General features: G+C 36.1%; 1 protein-coding gene across 4 annotated transcripts in view; it reads right to left on the bottom strand.

Moving 5' to 3' along the window:
• kcnc3b (potassium voltage-gated channel, Shaw-related subfamily, member 3b) overlaps window positions 1–17,746 on the bottom strand; it is a 73,663-nt gene that overhangs the window by 13,648 nt on the left and 42,269 nt on the right. For 3 of the 4 annotated variants that reach the window (XM_059525118.1, XM_059525121.1, XM_059525119.1), the window contains exons 3-4: window positions 7,280–8,261; window positions 5,437–5,625 (exon numbers count right to left, since the gene is read on the bottom strand). In XM_059525118.1, coding sequence (XP_059381101.1) covers window positions 5,437–5,625; window positions 7,280–8,261 — 1,171 coding nt within the window. Of the gene's footprint in view, window positions 1–2,058; window positions 2,413–5,436; window positions 5,626–7,279; window positions 8,262–17,746 lie in introns of those variants that run through there. The other variant, XM_059525120.1, reaches the window with a different exon arrangement.

The raw sequence follows: 17,746 nt of genomic DNA, 5'->3' as shown, positions 1-17,746 counted from the left end.
AGTTGATTTCCATTGAAGGCTGACGTTAGCAGTTGCACAAATAACACTCAAATAATGGGCGAAAAAGTGCATTATAAATAGATAAAACCATTTTCTGATCGAATTTTTGAAAGAAAATCAAAATGCATTACGTGATTATGTACATGTGATCCCACCTCAGAATAATATTTGCTTGTCAGTCATATTTAGTCTTACTTTTATACCCTTTGATGTTACTTTTCTAAATTATCAAACCAGTGTTGTTATTGTTAACTAAAATTAGTTTTCATTAATTTAAATTAAGGTATGTATATATATATATATATATATATATATATATATATTTTATTTTTTTTTATATATATATATATATATATGTATATTTTTTTTACATACAATAAAAAGGTATGTGATTCCTGACTGTCAAATTGGATTTAAATTTAACATGACTTTCCACAATCAAAATTAAAATATTAAATAAAATAAATAAATATAGAAACAAAAATACAAAAATATTTAAATGTTCCATTGGCAAATTAAGTAATGTACCAAAATTACAAAAACTAAAATAAAAATAAATTAAAGCTAAAAAAAAAATTGTGTTTTTTAATAAATAATAATAATAAAAAATGTCATACATTTTTTTTTTAAATTTAAGGATATTCATTTCCTCAATAAATTACAATCAGAATATTATCTGTGTCATTTTAATTTCTAATGTCAGGTAAAAATATGAAACTATGAAACTAATGTATGCGTTTTATATGTAGATGTTTGCTCACTAGGTTTTGTAACAGAGCCAGGATGGTAGTTTAGGTAAGAAGATGCTTTAGCCATACAGCTGAACTCACACATACACATATCCTCCACAGACTCTGGATGTTTGTTATAATGTTATTTCTGTCTATAGGTGCTCTGGATGTTAAAGTGACTGAGAGCGACTGCCGTCCAGGAGACGGTGCCTTGCTGAAGCCCAGGATAAACAGCAGGGGAACATGGGCTCAGCTTTTACCAAGGTTCGTTCTTACCTTCTCAACGTCAGTCTGTTTGTGAGTCTGTCCAAATATCCCAGTGTCTGTCTGTCAACCAGTCAGTCAGTTACACACACACACACACACACACACACACACAGACCGGCGCACACATGTAGTAGTTTCCAGCTACTATAGGAACTGAAGCAGGTTGAGGTCGTATCAGCAGATTCATAGGACTGTGCCACACATAAACACTCTTTTCTCCATCTGCCTGTGGGTTTTCCCGAGCTCCCTGTCGCTTTCTAAAAGCTACAAAGTGTCACAATTTGCAGCAAAAAACACACAATATTTAGACCTACATTTAAGGTTTGTGTATTTGAACGGCAATATAACATTTCTATTCAGTTTCAACAAACAAACTAATAAACTTAATGTGATGCATATTTGTCAGTCATACATTCATGAAATTGGTAGCATTTCTGTAAAAAGTACTAATAAACTGAATATACTTTAAATATACAATAACCAGGTTTAAATATTTATTATCAATACATTCAAAGTGTTTTAATCTCATACATCTACAGCTAGCCATAACAATATTCATATGTTATTCATTATTGTTTAAATAAAACCAAAACAGTGCTATTTTAGTATTATAGTATTTGTTAATATTTTTAAATTAGATTATTTTTCTATTTTAAGTAGTTAAGTAATTAAAGTTTTTTTTATTAATAATTAAAATAAACAAGTACTTTTTTTAGTAAATTTTAGTTTATTAATTTTAGTTTATAGTATTTGAGATATTTTAGAACTAGCAGTTAAACTAAAATTATTAAATACAAATTTACACCCAAATACACACAGACTAAACTAAATAAATTTTATTTCAGTTAAGCTTTATTTCAAGAAGCAACTTTTTATTTTATTTAGTTGATGGTTAATAACCTTGAATCAAAATGATTTTTTGAGTGCATAAATGCATCACATTACACGTTCAAACTGTGTAATCAGACTGGATTTCATGCAATTCAAATACATAAATCTGAAATTTGGTCCTAAGTATTTTTTTTGGAGTGAATGTGGTGTTTGCAGCATGGCACAGAACCATAAACTCACACTCATCTGAATTCACCTTGACCTCCATCGACCCCTGACCTTTAACCCTTGGGTGACTCATCTCGGCACACTGAACACCTAAACAACCTTCCAGTCTGTTTTCTATGTGTGTGCAGTTTTGGGTGTTGCCTCGGTGCGCACGTGTGCGCGTCCTTCATTGCGCCGGGGTTAAAGGTCACCGGTGGAATGAGGGAAACACATCGAAAACACAATAAACGTCACGTCACAACAAACACAACGCACGCACACACACACAGCGAGGAGGAAGAGGACGGGAGGAGACAGTAGAACAGTGAGAGAATATATGAAGAAGCCAACATACAAACGCGGGATATGACACAACCTGAAGAAAAAGACGATACAGAGCGTGTGAGATCCCACTGAAAACACACACACACACACACACACACACACACACACACACACACACACTGCAGCAGCTGCAGTTCCAGTTGTTATTGCAGTGGATCTCATATGACATTGAAATCATTCTTTGTTACACAAACTCTACAGTGTCCAACTTTGTCCCTTATACATGTAATTCTCAATAGAGAGTATGAGTATGAGTTTAGGGGAACAGACCTGAATACATCCGAGTAAAGATCGGGTTTCTGCTCTCTTCATGAGACAGTACTTTATACAACACTTTAAAGCATCTTTAAACATTCCAGGTTATTTTCAACCTAACAATTTTGTCTCTTTTACAGTCATACAACTACAATAGAAGCCTAGCGGGTAACCCTAACCAATCATAACTATCATAATTAATTAGTACCAGTCAAAACTGAATAGTTCATTAGTGCTCATTTTTCTTTATTTTTACATTTAGGTGACCTATGCCCTATTTGATTAAGTTCAATTAACTAATAAAACTCAATCTTTAATCTTTTAAGTAACATCTATTATACATTATCAGTTGCATGATTGTTCCAAGTCCAATGCACATGTAGCTGGTCGGCAGATGATTCTTCTTGATCTGAATTCCCTCAAAAGGATGATTTAGAAGTCGAAAATAATCTGGAATGTTCCAATAAATACATGTAATCGCCTAGTCATCTGTTCTCTACACGGGGGGGTCAGACAAATGCACTTTCAGAGTGAGATTTGTTCCGTCTCACTGTATTTGTGCTGAGTTTTCTTCATGTCTGGTGTTAAACTGGTTGATAAATTCTCCTCAGTGCACAGACATTTTTGTCATTGACTGTCCAGTGCAGGATGGTCAGCAGTTTAAGAGGTACAGAAATATATGAGAGCGTGTGATACCCAACCTCAAACTCATATTCAGGAGCATGGTACACATTAGATTCATTTCCTTTAACTGATGAAATGAATGACAGTTTATTAAGACAACACAACATCAACACGAAAAATTACACCCGTCAACAACAACACACCCATGCAGGTGTAAATGTGACTGTGTTTGTGTTTTTTTCTGTCTTGAATGATTTGAACAATTGGACTTTATGTGCATGTATGTTTAGTATGTATTTGGTTTTTACCTCTGATTTCATTCATCTGTAAGGGGAGGATGGCCGGCTGATCTCCTCATGCTAACAGTGCCGAATGTGGTTGGGTTGTGATGAGGAAAGGGCAACCAGGGAAAAACTGGGTTTGGAGATTTGCGTGTGCAAGGATTGAACATCGTTTGTGTCATTTGTTGTGTGTTTTCATGGGTAGAGAGGAGATTTTTGTGGCTGTTGGTTGTGACAGTGCAGGGTCACAAAGTTTTGTGGGATGATGTCGTGTGTAACAGAAGGTTTGTCACTGAAACGAAGATGAATAGGATCAAGGAAAATGCAATGCAAAAAAGAAATTGAGAGAATGGAAGAATAGAGGGTAAAAAGAGGATAGTGTAATGTCAGGAAAGAAACAGAATTGAGTAAAATAGACATGCAAAGAACCACCAAACATAAATAGAAAAAGAGAAGAGGAAAAGAAAAAAGTTAAAAGAAAGAATTTTTCAGATATCAGTGTGTTTTTAAGGATGTTTTCACACTTGAATCCTAAACTAATCAAATGTAGATTCCAGTTCACTTTGTATTCACGTTGTTTCTGGCCTAAAAAGTGGGTTCGGATCTCTTTATGACCCAATTTAATGCTCATTCACTAGCATTGGCTCAAACAGTGATCTAAGTTTGGGGCAGATCCATCTGTTTGCTGGTCAATACTTTTGCAATTTCATTTGGTGCCGCTATCTAATATAAAATATTAATACATTTCTGTAATGATTTTCTCAAATTGATGCACCAGAGTTGGTCGGTTTAAACTCTCCAGCCTTCATTTTTGCATAAAAATGAAGAAAGACCTTTATGTGTGTAGTTAAAATGATGTATTTTTAAATAATCTTTATTTAGTTTAGTTTAGTTTATTTATTTATTTTCTTATTCTGTATATTTAAATATTAATTATTATTAATTAATAAATTATTTTATTAACATCTGCATTAAAAAAATAAATTAAATAAGCTGCTCATGTCCTCCCATACCTTTAAGTATGGAGCTAAAATAATCTCAAAAGGAATATGAGTTTATAGTATATAATATATGTGTATGTGAATATGAATATGTGCAAATGTGTAAGCCTATTCACATTCCTAAAAAATAAAAGCTTATATATTTATAAAAAAAGGGTTTATATATTTGCAAACAGCAGTTTTTTAAATTAATAAAATTAATTATTTTATTTTGTATTTTAGTCCTGTGTTATAGATGTCTAAAAATTCCTAAACCAAGAAAAATGTTTATTACTCTTCTTGTTTTCTGAGAAAAAAAAAATTATAATAATTATTATCAGAATTAAGTGGGTTTATGCTTAAAACAAGAATAAAATATCTGTCAGTCTTTTATAATCTTGTTTTGCCTTTGAATGTATTCAGATATTTTTTTAGTGTTAAGCATAAACTCGCTTCATTAAAAAAAAAAAAAGTTCATTGTGGCAAAATCTCAAGTATATTATTGACATATTATTTAGGATATTAAGATGTCAATATAGATATTAACATCAGATATTCTGCAAATTTGCTTTTGAAACAAAATGTCTTGTAAAAAGCACTATTATAACTAAATTTGACTTGTCTTGTAAATGCTCTCAGCCCCCTGAAACCAACCAAGTGTGAAAACACCCTGAGATGTTCAGTGGTTATGTAATCTGTATTTTTGGAGAGATGGCGTGAGATGGGCATGGAGAACTCGCTTTTTTTGAACATTGTTAATGGACGCTTGTGTGTGTGACTAGATCTGTAAGATCTAATACGTCTATCACAGACACAGGGACTGGGCTGAGACTGATGTTCTCTTCACTGCATGACTGTGTGATTGTGTGTGTATGTGTGTGTGTGTAACCCGCATGCAGAAGCGCTAAAACGTACCTTTCCGCACATTCCCATCAGTAGGTCGAAACTCTCGCGTGTTGAGGAGGAAGCAGGCTCTGTCCTGCTGGTAGCGTTCTTGTGTCCGGCCCACCGGGCTGCGCTCATCTGGACTAAGAACCTGATCGATTGTTGGACAGTCCTCGTTTGCTAGAGCGGCGCTGGCTGCATCACCATTCTGCTTCGAGTCTGAGGAGAGACACGTCATGTCATTATTAAACTTTAAGACTTTTGTTCCTTAAGTCAGTGAGTTGAATTTGAGAACTGAATTATTAAATCATTCACACCAGTTCTGAGAACTGATTCAAAGGATTCTTTGAAATGATCCGACTTGGCTTGTGCATAGATCAACATTAAAAAAAAAGTATTTAAAATCCAGCACTGTAGCAGTGAATAAAGAATTTTACCTCTGTTTTAACAGGCTTATTATTGTTAACTGAAGCCTAAACTATTGTTAATTAAAATAAAGCTGAAATAAAATATATAACATAAAAATGTGAAATGTTTGCATTGAAAAACTAAATAATATGAATCAATGAATAATAATATGGTTCAACATATTTATAAAAACTATAATAATATAAAAATAATACTGTAAACACAAAATAAATGTGCTTGTAAAATGTAATTTAACATGTCCTAAACAAAGAAATTACAACGCAGCTCATATATCTGGAAACAATGTGATGGCATCAAGATAAGCTGATGATATAGATAGACTAGTTAAGAGGTTTATGCATTGCCCTTTTTCTGTTCTGTATCTTTAAGAACGCATGTAGAACTTACAGTGACCCTATAGATCTATTAGAGACTTCCAAGTTTTCTAAAAACATTGAATAATTGATAATAGACATGACATTAGCAGGAAGAGCAGTCCATCAGGAAAAAACACTCACAAATACACATGCTGTTGTACAGTGTGTTGGACAGTATGTTGTATTGTAGCATTTTTAACATATAGTTTTAACGACGGACCCAAAATGTTTTCCTCACACAGCTCCAAAACATCTCTTCGTTATCTTCAGATGTCTTAAATAGTTGTGGCTAAATTGTATTTTTAAATCAAATATCATTTTTATTAGTTAAGTTTAATTTTTAAAGTATTAAATTCACAGATTTATCCTGAAAAAGCTATTAAAAAGTAAATAAATACATAAATATAAACCTCTAATATATAGAATATATAGAATAAAATACTATGTAAAAATAACATTTTCGATGTATGACATTACAGTTCATATCATAAATCATACACTGAATTCTTCATAAATAGCTATATATATATATATATATATATATATATATATATATAATATTTATAATAAATGATTTACATAAAGAGATAATATGATATATAAAGATAGTATAAAAAGTAATTTAATATAAAATATGTAAAAAATACAATACAAAAAATTACTGATATATATCAAATTACAGATATACATAAAATATACATTTTTGTTGAATTCTGTTGTGTTCATATACATAAACACACATACAAGCTTGGAAATAACCAGAAATAATTATTTTTTACAGTTGGATTAAAATAATTACACTAAAATAATTAAATTTCAATATAATAAATTAAATTAAATTTAAATATAATACAGTATAATATATAATATAAAATATTTATAAATCATATTTTTTATTTCACGCTAAATTAACTATATTATGATATAAAGTCATACCAACCACTCCGTAAAAATGTTTGTGAACATATTGTTGAAGCTCCTTATATCCAAAACTTTACCGAATCCACCATGGGTTTAAAACCAGTCAATGAAAGACTTTTTGGTGGTGTATGATATGAAATTCTGTGTGTATCCCTTCAGTCTCTCACCTCTGTTAATCTCTATGATCTCCTCCTGAGCTAGAGGACAGTCACCTGTCATCCCGCTCGAGCCCAGCATGCCGCCCAGAACGTTACCCAGAATCCTCTGGGGCGAGGCCGTCGCCATGGCGAGGGCATCCGGCTTGCAGTAATTGGGCGAGCCGGGTTGCGGGGCTCTTGGGATGTGTTTGTTCTTCTTTTTGGGCAGCTTCTGCTTGGCCATGGCCAGAGAGTAATACATGCCGAAGTTGTTCACAATGACGGGGACGGGCATGGCAATAGTCAGCACTCCTGCGAGGGCACACAGCGCCCCCACCAGCATCCCCGACCACGTCTCCGGATACATATCTCCATAGCCTAAAGTGGTCATGGTCACCACGGCCCACCAGAAACCAATGGGGATGTTCTTGAAGTTGGTGTGCTTGCTGGCCGTAGGGTCGTCTGGACTGGCTCCTATCCTCTCGGCGTAGTAGATCATGGTGGCGAAGATGAGGACGCCGAGAGCGAGGAAGATGATGAGCAGGAGGAACTCATTGGTACTTGCACGAAGCGTGTGCCCGAGAACACGCAAGCCCACGAAATGGCGCGTTAGCTTGAAGATACGCAGGATTCGGACGAAGCGCACCACTCGCAGGAAGCCCAGCACGTCTTTCGCTGCTTTGGAGGACAGTCCGCTCAGACTGACCTCTAGGTAGAAAGGCAGGACGGCCACGAAGTCGATGATGTTCAGTGCGCTCTTGAAGAACTCGGCCTTGTCGGGGCAGAAGATGATGCGCGTGAACACCTCGATGGTGAACCAGACGACACACACTCCCTCCACGTACGTCAGCCATCTGTCCGTCACCACCTCGTACACGATCTCCTCTCTCGTCACGTTCCCCTCCATAACTGTCTCTGTTTTGGTGTAGATGGTGTTGAACGCTTCGTGCGTCTCCATGCAGAAGGTGGAAATGGAGATGAGAATGAACAGAAGAGATCCGCACGCCACATACTGAAAAAAAAAAAAAAGAAAGAAAGAGTTTGATAGGCGTAACCTACAAGCATTTTCTTTATCATGCATTTATATTTCTATTTAGATTTATTTAATTAGTACCACAACTTAAACCTGTTTTATTACTTCAAGGCAACATTTCAAATTTAGTTTAAGTTTTATATATATATCAGCTTTATTTCAGTTAATGAAAACCCTGATACTTTGACTCAAAATGCACAAAAAAAGAGTCCCAAAAAACCTTGAGACTTGAGAAATAGAAAACATATGCAGTTCTTGGCTTTTTAACAAAGTTTATAAATCTAACTTGTAACATGTAGTGTATTGAAAATTAGACTTGGACTTGCACTAATAGAATTTAGATTTTACAATAAAATACAGATATAATATATATAACGTATTACCCAATTTTTTTTTTTGTAGGATTCTACAAATAAAGTTTATTATAATAAAATAACCCTTTTTGTGAAATGAAAATTATATAGTTATATAACAAAAACAATTAATGTGCAAATACTGTATGTTATATACTGCCTCTCTACTGTACTGTATATTGACTAAAGCATAACTAAGAGTTTGCCGTTCAATGATGTTTATTAAGGGCTCTGTCCTTGACATCATCTTATTTCCTCTAGACATTGATCACCATGTATACCAGATCAGTTTTCATAGCCATGATGACTACACATTACTTTATATATCTACAATAAACATTATGTGTTTGTAAACAGATACATACAGTATCATAGCTTTACATACAGATCATACTAATGTGATGTAGATTCTGTGATCAATTCAGTTCAATTAAAAAGTATCCAAAAAGTAACTTTACAGAGAAAGACTGTGGAAAGAGGCTTGGATAATGAGTAAAACATTAAACTCCTTTTTTAAAGATAAAGTATTAGTCTTGTTTTATCACAATAACACACATGAGTGAATAAACAGGGATGAATTTCTAATAATTATGAATATGATAATATTGAGATTTGAAAAGATTGTTAATAATTTTTATTTAAAAGGCGTCTTCATGTAAGTGTAGTGTCAATCTCTCATTGAACTTTGGCAACAAACTGAAATAAAAATGTTGAAGTACTAAACTAGCTACTAAATAAAAATCTCAAAAGACAGTTATGTACAAAAATACATAACAAAATTACTAAATCTGAAATTAAAATGAAAACTATGAAATCTAATTAAAATACTAATAAATAATAATAATACAACCCGAATTCCGGAAAAGTTGGGACGTTTTTTAAATTTTAATAAAATGAAAACTAAAGGAATTTCAAATCACATGAGCCAATATTTTATTCAAAATAGAACATAGATAACGTAGCAAATGTTTAAACTGAGAAATTTTACACTTTTATCCACTTAATTAGCTCATTTAAAATTTAATGCCTGCTACAGTTCTCAAAAAAGTTGGCACGGGGGCAACAAATGGCTAAAAAAGCAAGCAGTTTTGAAAAGATTCAGCTGGGAGAACATCTAGTGATTAAGTTAATTGATATCAGGTCTGTAACATGATTAGCTATAAAAGCTTTGTCTTAGAGAAGCAGAGTCTCTCAGAAGTAAAGATGGTCAGAGGCTCTCCAATCTGTGAAAGACTGCATAAAAAATTGTGGAAAACTTTAAAAACAATGTTCCTCAACGTCAAATTGCAAAGGCTTTGCAAATCTCATCATCTACAGTGCATAACATCATCAAAAGATTCAGAGAAACTGGAGAAATCTCTGTGCGTAAGGGACAAGGCCGGAGACCTTTATTGGATGCCCGTGGTCTTCGGGCTCTCAGACGACACTGCATCACTCATCGGCATGATTGTGTCAATGACATTACTAAATGGGCCCAGGAATACTTTCAGAAACCACTGTCGGTAAACACAATCCGCTGTGCCATCAGCAGATGCCAACTAAAGCTCTATCCTGCAAAAAGGAAGCCATATGTGAACATGGTCCAGAAGCGCCGTCGTGTCCTGTGGGCCAAGGCTCATTTAAAATGGACTATTTCAAAGTGGAATAGTGTTTTATGGTCAGACGAGTCCAAATTTGACATTCTTGTTGGAAATCACGGACGCCGTGTCCTCCGGGCTAAAGAGGAGGGAGACCTTCCAGCATGTTATCAGCGTTCAGTTCAAAAGCCAGCATCTCTGATGGTATGGGGGTGCATAAGTGCATACGGTATGGGCAGCTTGCATGTTTTGGAAGGCTCTGTGAATGCTGAAAGGTATATAAAGGTTTTAGAGCAACATATGCTTCCCTCCAAACAACGTCTATTTCAGGGAAGGCCTTGTTTATTTCAGCAGGACAATGCAAAACCACATACTGCAGCTATAACAACAGCATGGCTTCGTCGTAGAAGAGTCCGGGTGCTAACCTGGCCTGCCTGCAGTCCAGATCTTTCACCTATAGAGAACATTTGGCACATCATTAAACGAAAAATACGTCAAAGACGACCACAAACTCTTCAGCAGCTGGAAATCTATATAAGGCAAGAATGGGACCAAATTCCAACAGCAAAACTCCAGCAACTCATAGCCTCAATGCCCAGACGTCTTCAAACTGTTTTGAAAAGAAAAGGAGATACTACACCATGGTAAACATGCCCCGTCCCAACTATTTTGAGACCTGTAGCAGAAATCAAAATTGAAATGAGCTCATTTTGTGCATAAAATTGTAAACTTTCTCAGTTTAAACATTTGCCATGTTATCTATGTTCTATTGTGAATATAATATTGGCTCATGTGATTTAAAAGTCTTTTAGTTTTCATTTTATTAAAATTAAAAAAAAAACTTTTCCGGAATTCGGGTTGTACTATAGCAGTATATAAATAATACTAATAAATACTAAAATAACACAAAAATAAAAAATAAAAAAATTAATAAAAAGACGAAAGCACATACAATTACTAATACTGAAAGGAAAATGAAAATATATAAATTAAAATAAAAGATAATTCAAATTATTACTGAATACTATATAACAGCACAGAAATAATACTAAATGTATTTTAAAATAGTTTTTTACTGTTAACTATTTTCCAAAATATTAATATTAATATTTATAGTAATACAATATTATTTACAATAGTATATATAATATAATTATAACGATAAAAGAAAATATAGGTATTATTTATAATTCACATTCATATTTATGTAAAACGTGTGCTTGCTTTCTATAAACAGTTGGACAAATGAAGATAAAAATGACGTAATAATAATAATAATCAATTTCATCATTCCAGCATGAGAAACCCTCTTCTGGTCCCTGGATACACATTCCTCTGTATTTGGTCCACTCAGAAGTGTGCCAGAACCTAAACTAGGTCCTGACATACACACATACACACAGAAAACGCTACATTAGTCTCATACAGTCTCTCACCTGAATTCTCTTAACACACTAGTTTACATCCGACTGTAACCCACAGAATAAAGGCCACTGAAAGCTCAGAGGACTATGGCTAGTGTGTGACACCTGTTAGGAAATCACGCTGTCGAAAACTGCCAAACATTTTATAATCATGCAACCATCTGATTGTGCAAGCGATTTCTCTTTCAAATTCACAAGCCTTTGCTTGCTGAGTATTAAAGAGAAAGATCAAACATGTATTTATATAGAGATCTCACACACGCACGCACGCACGCACGCACGCACGCACGCACGCACGCACGCACGCACGCACGCACGCACGCACGCACGCACGCACGCACACACACACACACACACACACACACACACACACACACACACACACACATACTTGTTTTTGTGGTATAGAAGGACACTGATGCCCAAACAAGTTTGGTGGTGGTATATGGGGACACCCCTTTCCCAATGCCCTACAGTGATGATAAAACTATCAAAAATTTTGTTTTAATCTGCAGATCACAAATCTGACTTCAAATGTTCTATACACACAACAGAACAGAAAATATGACCATATGATATTTTGGTGGTATACAAGGACATTCCAGCCCATCCTAAAATGTTCCCGCCTCTGACATAATTGTGATTTTTGGGGCCCGACCTGATTATGAGGACACTCTTTTTACAATACACTAAATATGTCATTTCAGTGGATTACAGGGACAAATGTGTTTTACTGGTACATGACCACACACACACACAAACCTGACAACACGGTGTATTACCAAGACTAAGGTGATTAAAGAGGACTGGATCTTAAACACAATACACAACCGCACAATCCAACATTACAGGGACCGGTGTGTTTAATGGTACATGAACACACACACACACACACACAACACGCAACACACAAACATGACAACACGGTGTATTACCAAGACTAAGGTGATTAAAGAGGACTGGATCTTACACAAATACACAATACACAAAATAACTTAACAACATTACAGGGACCAAAGTGTTTAAAAAGTACTTTAATTACAACTTAACAATGAGTTTTCCCAGATTGGAATCATTCAAAACGTTTCCAAAAAACAGACAAAACTGCCCGTTTTGAAACAGGAACATTTTAACTATGTTATTAAACAGGCATTGTAATGTATAAGCTTAACTTACTGAACATGCAATGGATGCTATCACATGATAAACTTTTATGAGGGACTCTAACCAAAAGAAATAACAATTCTGTCAGCATTTCCTCACCCTCATGTTGTTTCAAACATGTATGACTTTCTATCTTCAGTGGAACACAAAAGGAGATGTTTAGCAGAATCTTAGGGCCAACCTCAGCTTCAGCGGGAATAGAGTTACAGTACACTTGTGTCTATCTCTATTCGCTCAGAAGGTGTTTATACAGTACACTTGTGTCTATCTCTATTCGCTAAGAAGGTGTTTATACAGTAAACTCGTGTCTATCTCTATTCGCTCAGAAGGTGTTGATACAGTACACTCGTGTCTATCTCTATTCGCTCAGAAGGTGTTTATACAGTACACTTGTGTCTATCTCTATTCGCTAAGGTGTTTATACAGTACACTTGTGTCTATCTCTATTCGCTAAGAAGGTGTTGATACAGTACACTCGTGTCTATCTCTATTCGCTCAGAAGGTGTTTATACAGTACACTCGTGTCTATCTCTATTCGCTAAGAAGGTGTTTATACAGTACACTCGTGTCTATCTCTATTCGCTAAGAAGGTGTTGATACAGTACACTCGTGTCTATCTCTATTCGCTCAGAAGGTGTTGATACAGTACACTCGTGTCTATCTCTATTCACTAAGAAGGTGTTTATACAGTACACTCGTGTCTATCTCTATTCGCTAAGAAGGTGTTTATACAGTACACTCGTGTCTATCTCTATTCACTAAGAAGGTGTTGATACAGTACACTCGTGTCTATCTCTATTCGCTCAGAAGATGTTGATACAGTACACTCGTGTCTATCTCTATTCGCTAAGAAGGTGTTTATACAGTACACTCGTGTCTATCTCTATTCGCTAAGAAGGTGTTTATACAGTACACTCGTGTCTATCTCTATTCGCTCAGAAGGTGTTGATACAGTACACTCGTGTCTATCTCTATTCGCTCAGAAGGTGTTGATACAGTACACTCGTGTCTATCTCTATTCACTAAGAAGGTGTTTATACAGTACACTCGTGTCTATCTCTATTCGCTAAGAAGGTGTTTATACAGTACACTCGTGTCTATCTCTATTCGCTCAGAAGGTGTTGATACAGTACACTCGTGTCTATCTCTATTCGCTCAGAAGGTGTTGATACAGTACACTCGTGTCTATCTCTATTCGCTCAGAAGGTGTTTATACAGTACACTCGTGTCTATCTCTATTCGCTCAGAAGGTGTTTATACAGTACACTCGTGTCTATCTCTATTCGCTAAGAAGGTGTTGATACAGTACACTCGTGTCTATCTCTATTCGCTCAGAAGGTGTTTATACAGTACACTCGTGTCTATCTCTATTCACTAAGAAGGTGTTTATACAGTACACTCGTGTCTATCTCTATTCGCTAAGAAGGTGTTTATACAGTACACTCGTGTCTATCTCTATTCACTAAGAAGGTGTTGATACAGTACACTCGTGTCTATCTCTATTCGCTCAGAAGGTGTTTATACAGTACACTCGTGTCTATCTCTATTCACTAAGAAGGTGTTTATACAGTACACTCGTGTCTATCTCTATTCGCTCAGAAGGTGTTTATACAGTACACTCGTGTCTATCTCTATTCGCTAAGAAGGTGTTGATACAGTACACTCGTGTCTATCTCTATTCGCTAAGAAGGTGTTGATACAGTACACTTGTGTCTATCTCTATTCACTAAGAAGGTGTTGATACAGTACACTCGTGTCTATCTCTATTCGCTCAGAAGGTGTTTATACAGTACACTCGTGTCTATCTCTATTCACTAAGAAGGTGTTGATACAGTACACTCGTGTCTATCTCTATTTCACTAAGAAGGTGTTGATACAGTACACTCGTGTCTATCTCTATTCACTCAGAAGGTGTTGATACAGTACACTCGTGTCTATCTCTATTCACTAAGAAGGTGTTGATACAGTACACTCGTGTCTATCTCTATTTCACTAAGAAGGTGTTGATACAGTACACTCGTGTCTATCTCTATTCGCTCAGAAGGTGTTGATACAGTACACTCGTGTCTATCTCTATTCGCTCAGAAGGTGTTGATACAGTACACTCGTGTCTATCTCCATTCGCTCAGAAGGTGTTGATACAGTACACTCGTGTCTATCTCTATTCGCTCAGAAGGTGTTGATACAGTACACTCGTGTCTATCTCTATTTCACTAAGAAGGTGTTGATACAGTACACTCGTGTCTATCTCTATTCGCTCAGAAGGTGTTGATACAGTACACTCGTGTCTATCTCTATTCGCTCAGAAGGTGTTGATACAGTACACTCGTGTCTATCTCTATTCGCTCAGAAGGTGTTGATACAGTACACTCGTGTCTATCTCTATTTCACTAAGAAGGTGTTGATACAGTACACTCGTGTCTATCTCTATTTCACTAAGAAGGTGTTGATACAGTACACTTGTGTCTATCTCTATTCGCTCAGAAGGTGTTGATACAGTACACTCGTGTCTATCTCTATTTCACTAAGAAGGTGTTGATACAGTACACTTGTGTCTATCTCTATTCGCTCAGAAGGTGTTGATACAGTACACTCGTGTCTATCTCTATTCGCTCAGAAGGTGTTGATACAGTACACTCGTGTCTATCTCTATTTCACTAAGAAGGTGTTGATACAGTACACTCGTGTCTATCTCTATTCGCTCAGAAGGTGTTGATACAGTACACTCGTGTCTATCTCTATTCGCTCAGAAGGTGTTGATACAGTACACTCGTGTCTATCTCTATTTCACTAAGAAGGTGTTGATACAGTACACTCGTGTCTATCTCTATTTCACTAAGAAGGTGTTTATACAGTACACTCGTGTCTATCTCTATTTCACTAAGAAGGTGTTGATACAGTACACTCGTGTCTATCTCTATTTCACTAAGAAGGTGTTGATACAGTACACTTGTGTCTATCTCTATTCGCTCAGAAGGTGTTGATACAGTACACTCGTGTCTATCTCTATTTCACTAAGAAGGTGTTGATACAGTACACTCGTGTCTATCTCTATTCGCTCAGAAGGTGTTGATACAGTACACTCGTGTCTATCTCTATTCGCTCAGAAGGTGTTGATACAGTACACTTGTGTCTATCTCTATTCGCTCAGAAGGTGTTGATACAGTACACTCGTGTCTATCTCTATTCGCTAAGAAGGTGTTTATACAGTACACTCGTGTCTATCTCTATTCGCTAAGAAGGTGTTTATACAGTACACTCGTGTCTATCTCTATTCGCTCAGAAGGTGTTGATACAGTACACTCGTGTCTATCTCTATTCACTAAGAAGGTGTTGATACAGTACACTCGTGTCTATCTCTATTCGCTCAGAAGGTGTTGATACAGTACACTCGTGTCTATCTCTATTTCACTAAGAAGGTGTTGATACAGTACACTCGTGTCTATCTCTATTTCACTAAGAAGGTGTTGATACAGTACACTCGTGTCTATCTCTATTCGCTCAGAAGGTGTTGATACAGTACACTCGTGTCTATCTCTATTCACTAAGAAGGTGTTGATACAGTACACTCGTGTCTATCTCTATTTCACTCAGAAGGTGTTGATACAGTACACTCGTGTCTATCTCTATTTCACTAAGAAGGTGTTGATACAGTACACTCGTGTCTATCTCTATTCGCTCAGAAGGTGTTGATACAGTACACTCGTGTCTATCTCTATTTCACTAAGAAGGTGTTGATACAGTACACTCGTGTCTATCTCTATTCGCTCAGAAGGTGTTGATACAGTACACTCGTGTCTATCTCTATTCGCTCAGAAGGTGTTGATACAGTACACTCGTGTCTCTCTCTATTCGCTCAGAAGGTGTTGATACAGTACACTCGTGTCTATCTCTATTCGCTCAGAAGGTGTTTATACAGTACACTGGTGTCTATCTCTATTCACTAAGAAGGTGTTGATACAGTACACTCGTGTCTATCTCTATTCGCTCAGAAGGTGTTGATACAGTACACTCGTGTCTATCTCTATTCGCTCAGAAGGTGTTGATACAGTACACTCGTGTCTATCTCTATTCGCTCAGAAGGTGTTGATACAGTACACTAGTGTCTATCTCTATTCACTAAGAAGGTGTTGATACAGTACACTCGTGTCTATCTCTATTCACTAAGAAGGTGTTGATACAGTACACTCGTGTCTATCTCTATTCGCTCAGAAGGTGTTGATACAGTACACTCGTGTCTATCTCTATTCGCTCAGAAGGTGTTGATACAGTACACTCGTGTCTATCTCTATTCGCTCAGAAGGTGTTTATACAGTACACTGGTGTCTATCTCTATTCACTAAGAAGGTGTTGATACAGTACACTCGTGTCTATCTCTATTCGCTCAGAAGGTGTTGATACAGTACACTCGTGTCTATCTCTATTCGCTCAGAAGGTGTTGATACAGTACACTCGTGTCTATCTCTATTCGCTCAGAAGGTGTTGATACAGTACACTCGTGTCTATCTCTATTCGCTCAGAAGGTGTTTATACAGTACACTGGTGTCTTTCTCTATTCGCTCAGAAGGTGTTGATACAGTACACTCGTGTCTATCTCTATTTCACTAAGAAGGTGTTGATACAGTACACTCGTGTCTATCTCTATTCGCTCAGAAGGTGTTGATACAGTACACTCGTGTCTATCTCTATTCGCTCAGAAGGTGTTGATACAGTACACTCGTGTCTATCTCTATTCGCTCAGAAGGTGTTGATACAGTACACTCGTGTCTATCTCTATTTCACTCAGAAGGTGTTGATACAGTACACTCGTGTCTATCTCTATTCACTAAGAAGGTGTTGATACAGTACACTCGTGTCTATCTCTATTCGCTCAGAAGGTGTTGATACAGTACACTCGTGTCTATGTCTATTCGCTCAGAAGGTGTTTATACAGTACACTCGTGTCT

The sequence above is a fragment of the Carassius carassius genome, chromosome 35 (assembly GCF_963082965.1).
Source record: "Carassius carassius chromosome 35, fCarCar2.1, whole genome shotgun sequence".
Taxonomy (NCBI): Eukaryota; Metazoa; Chordata; class Actinopteri; order Cypriniformes; family Cyprinidae; genus Carassius; species Carassius carassius.
The sequence above is the reverse complement of the archived record's forward strand: the minus strand, read 5'-3'. Positions and strand labels throughout refer to the sequence as shown.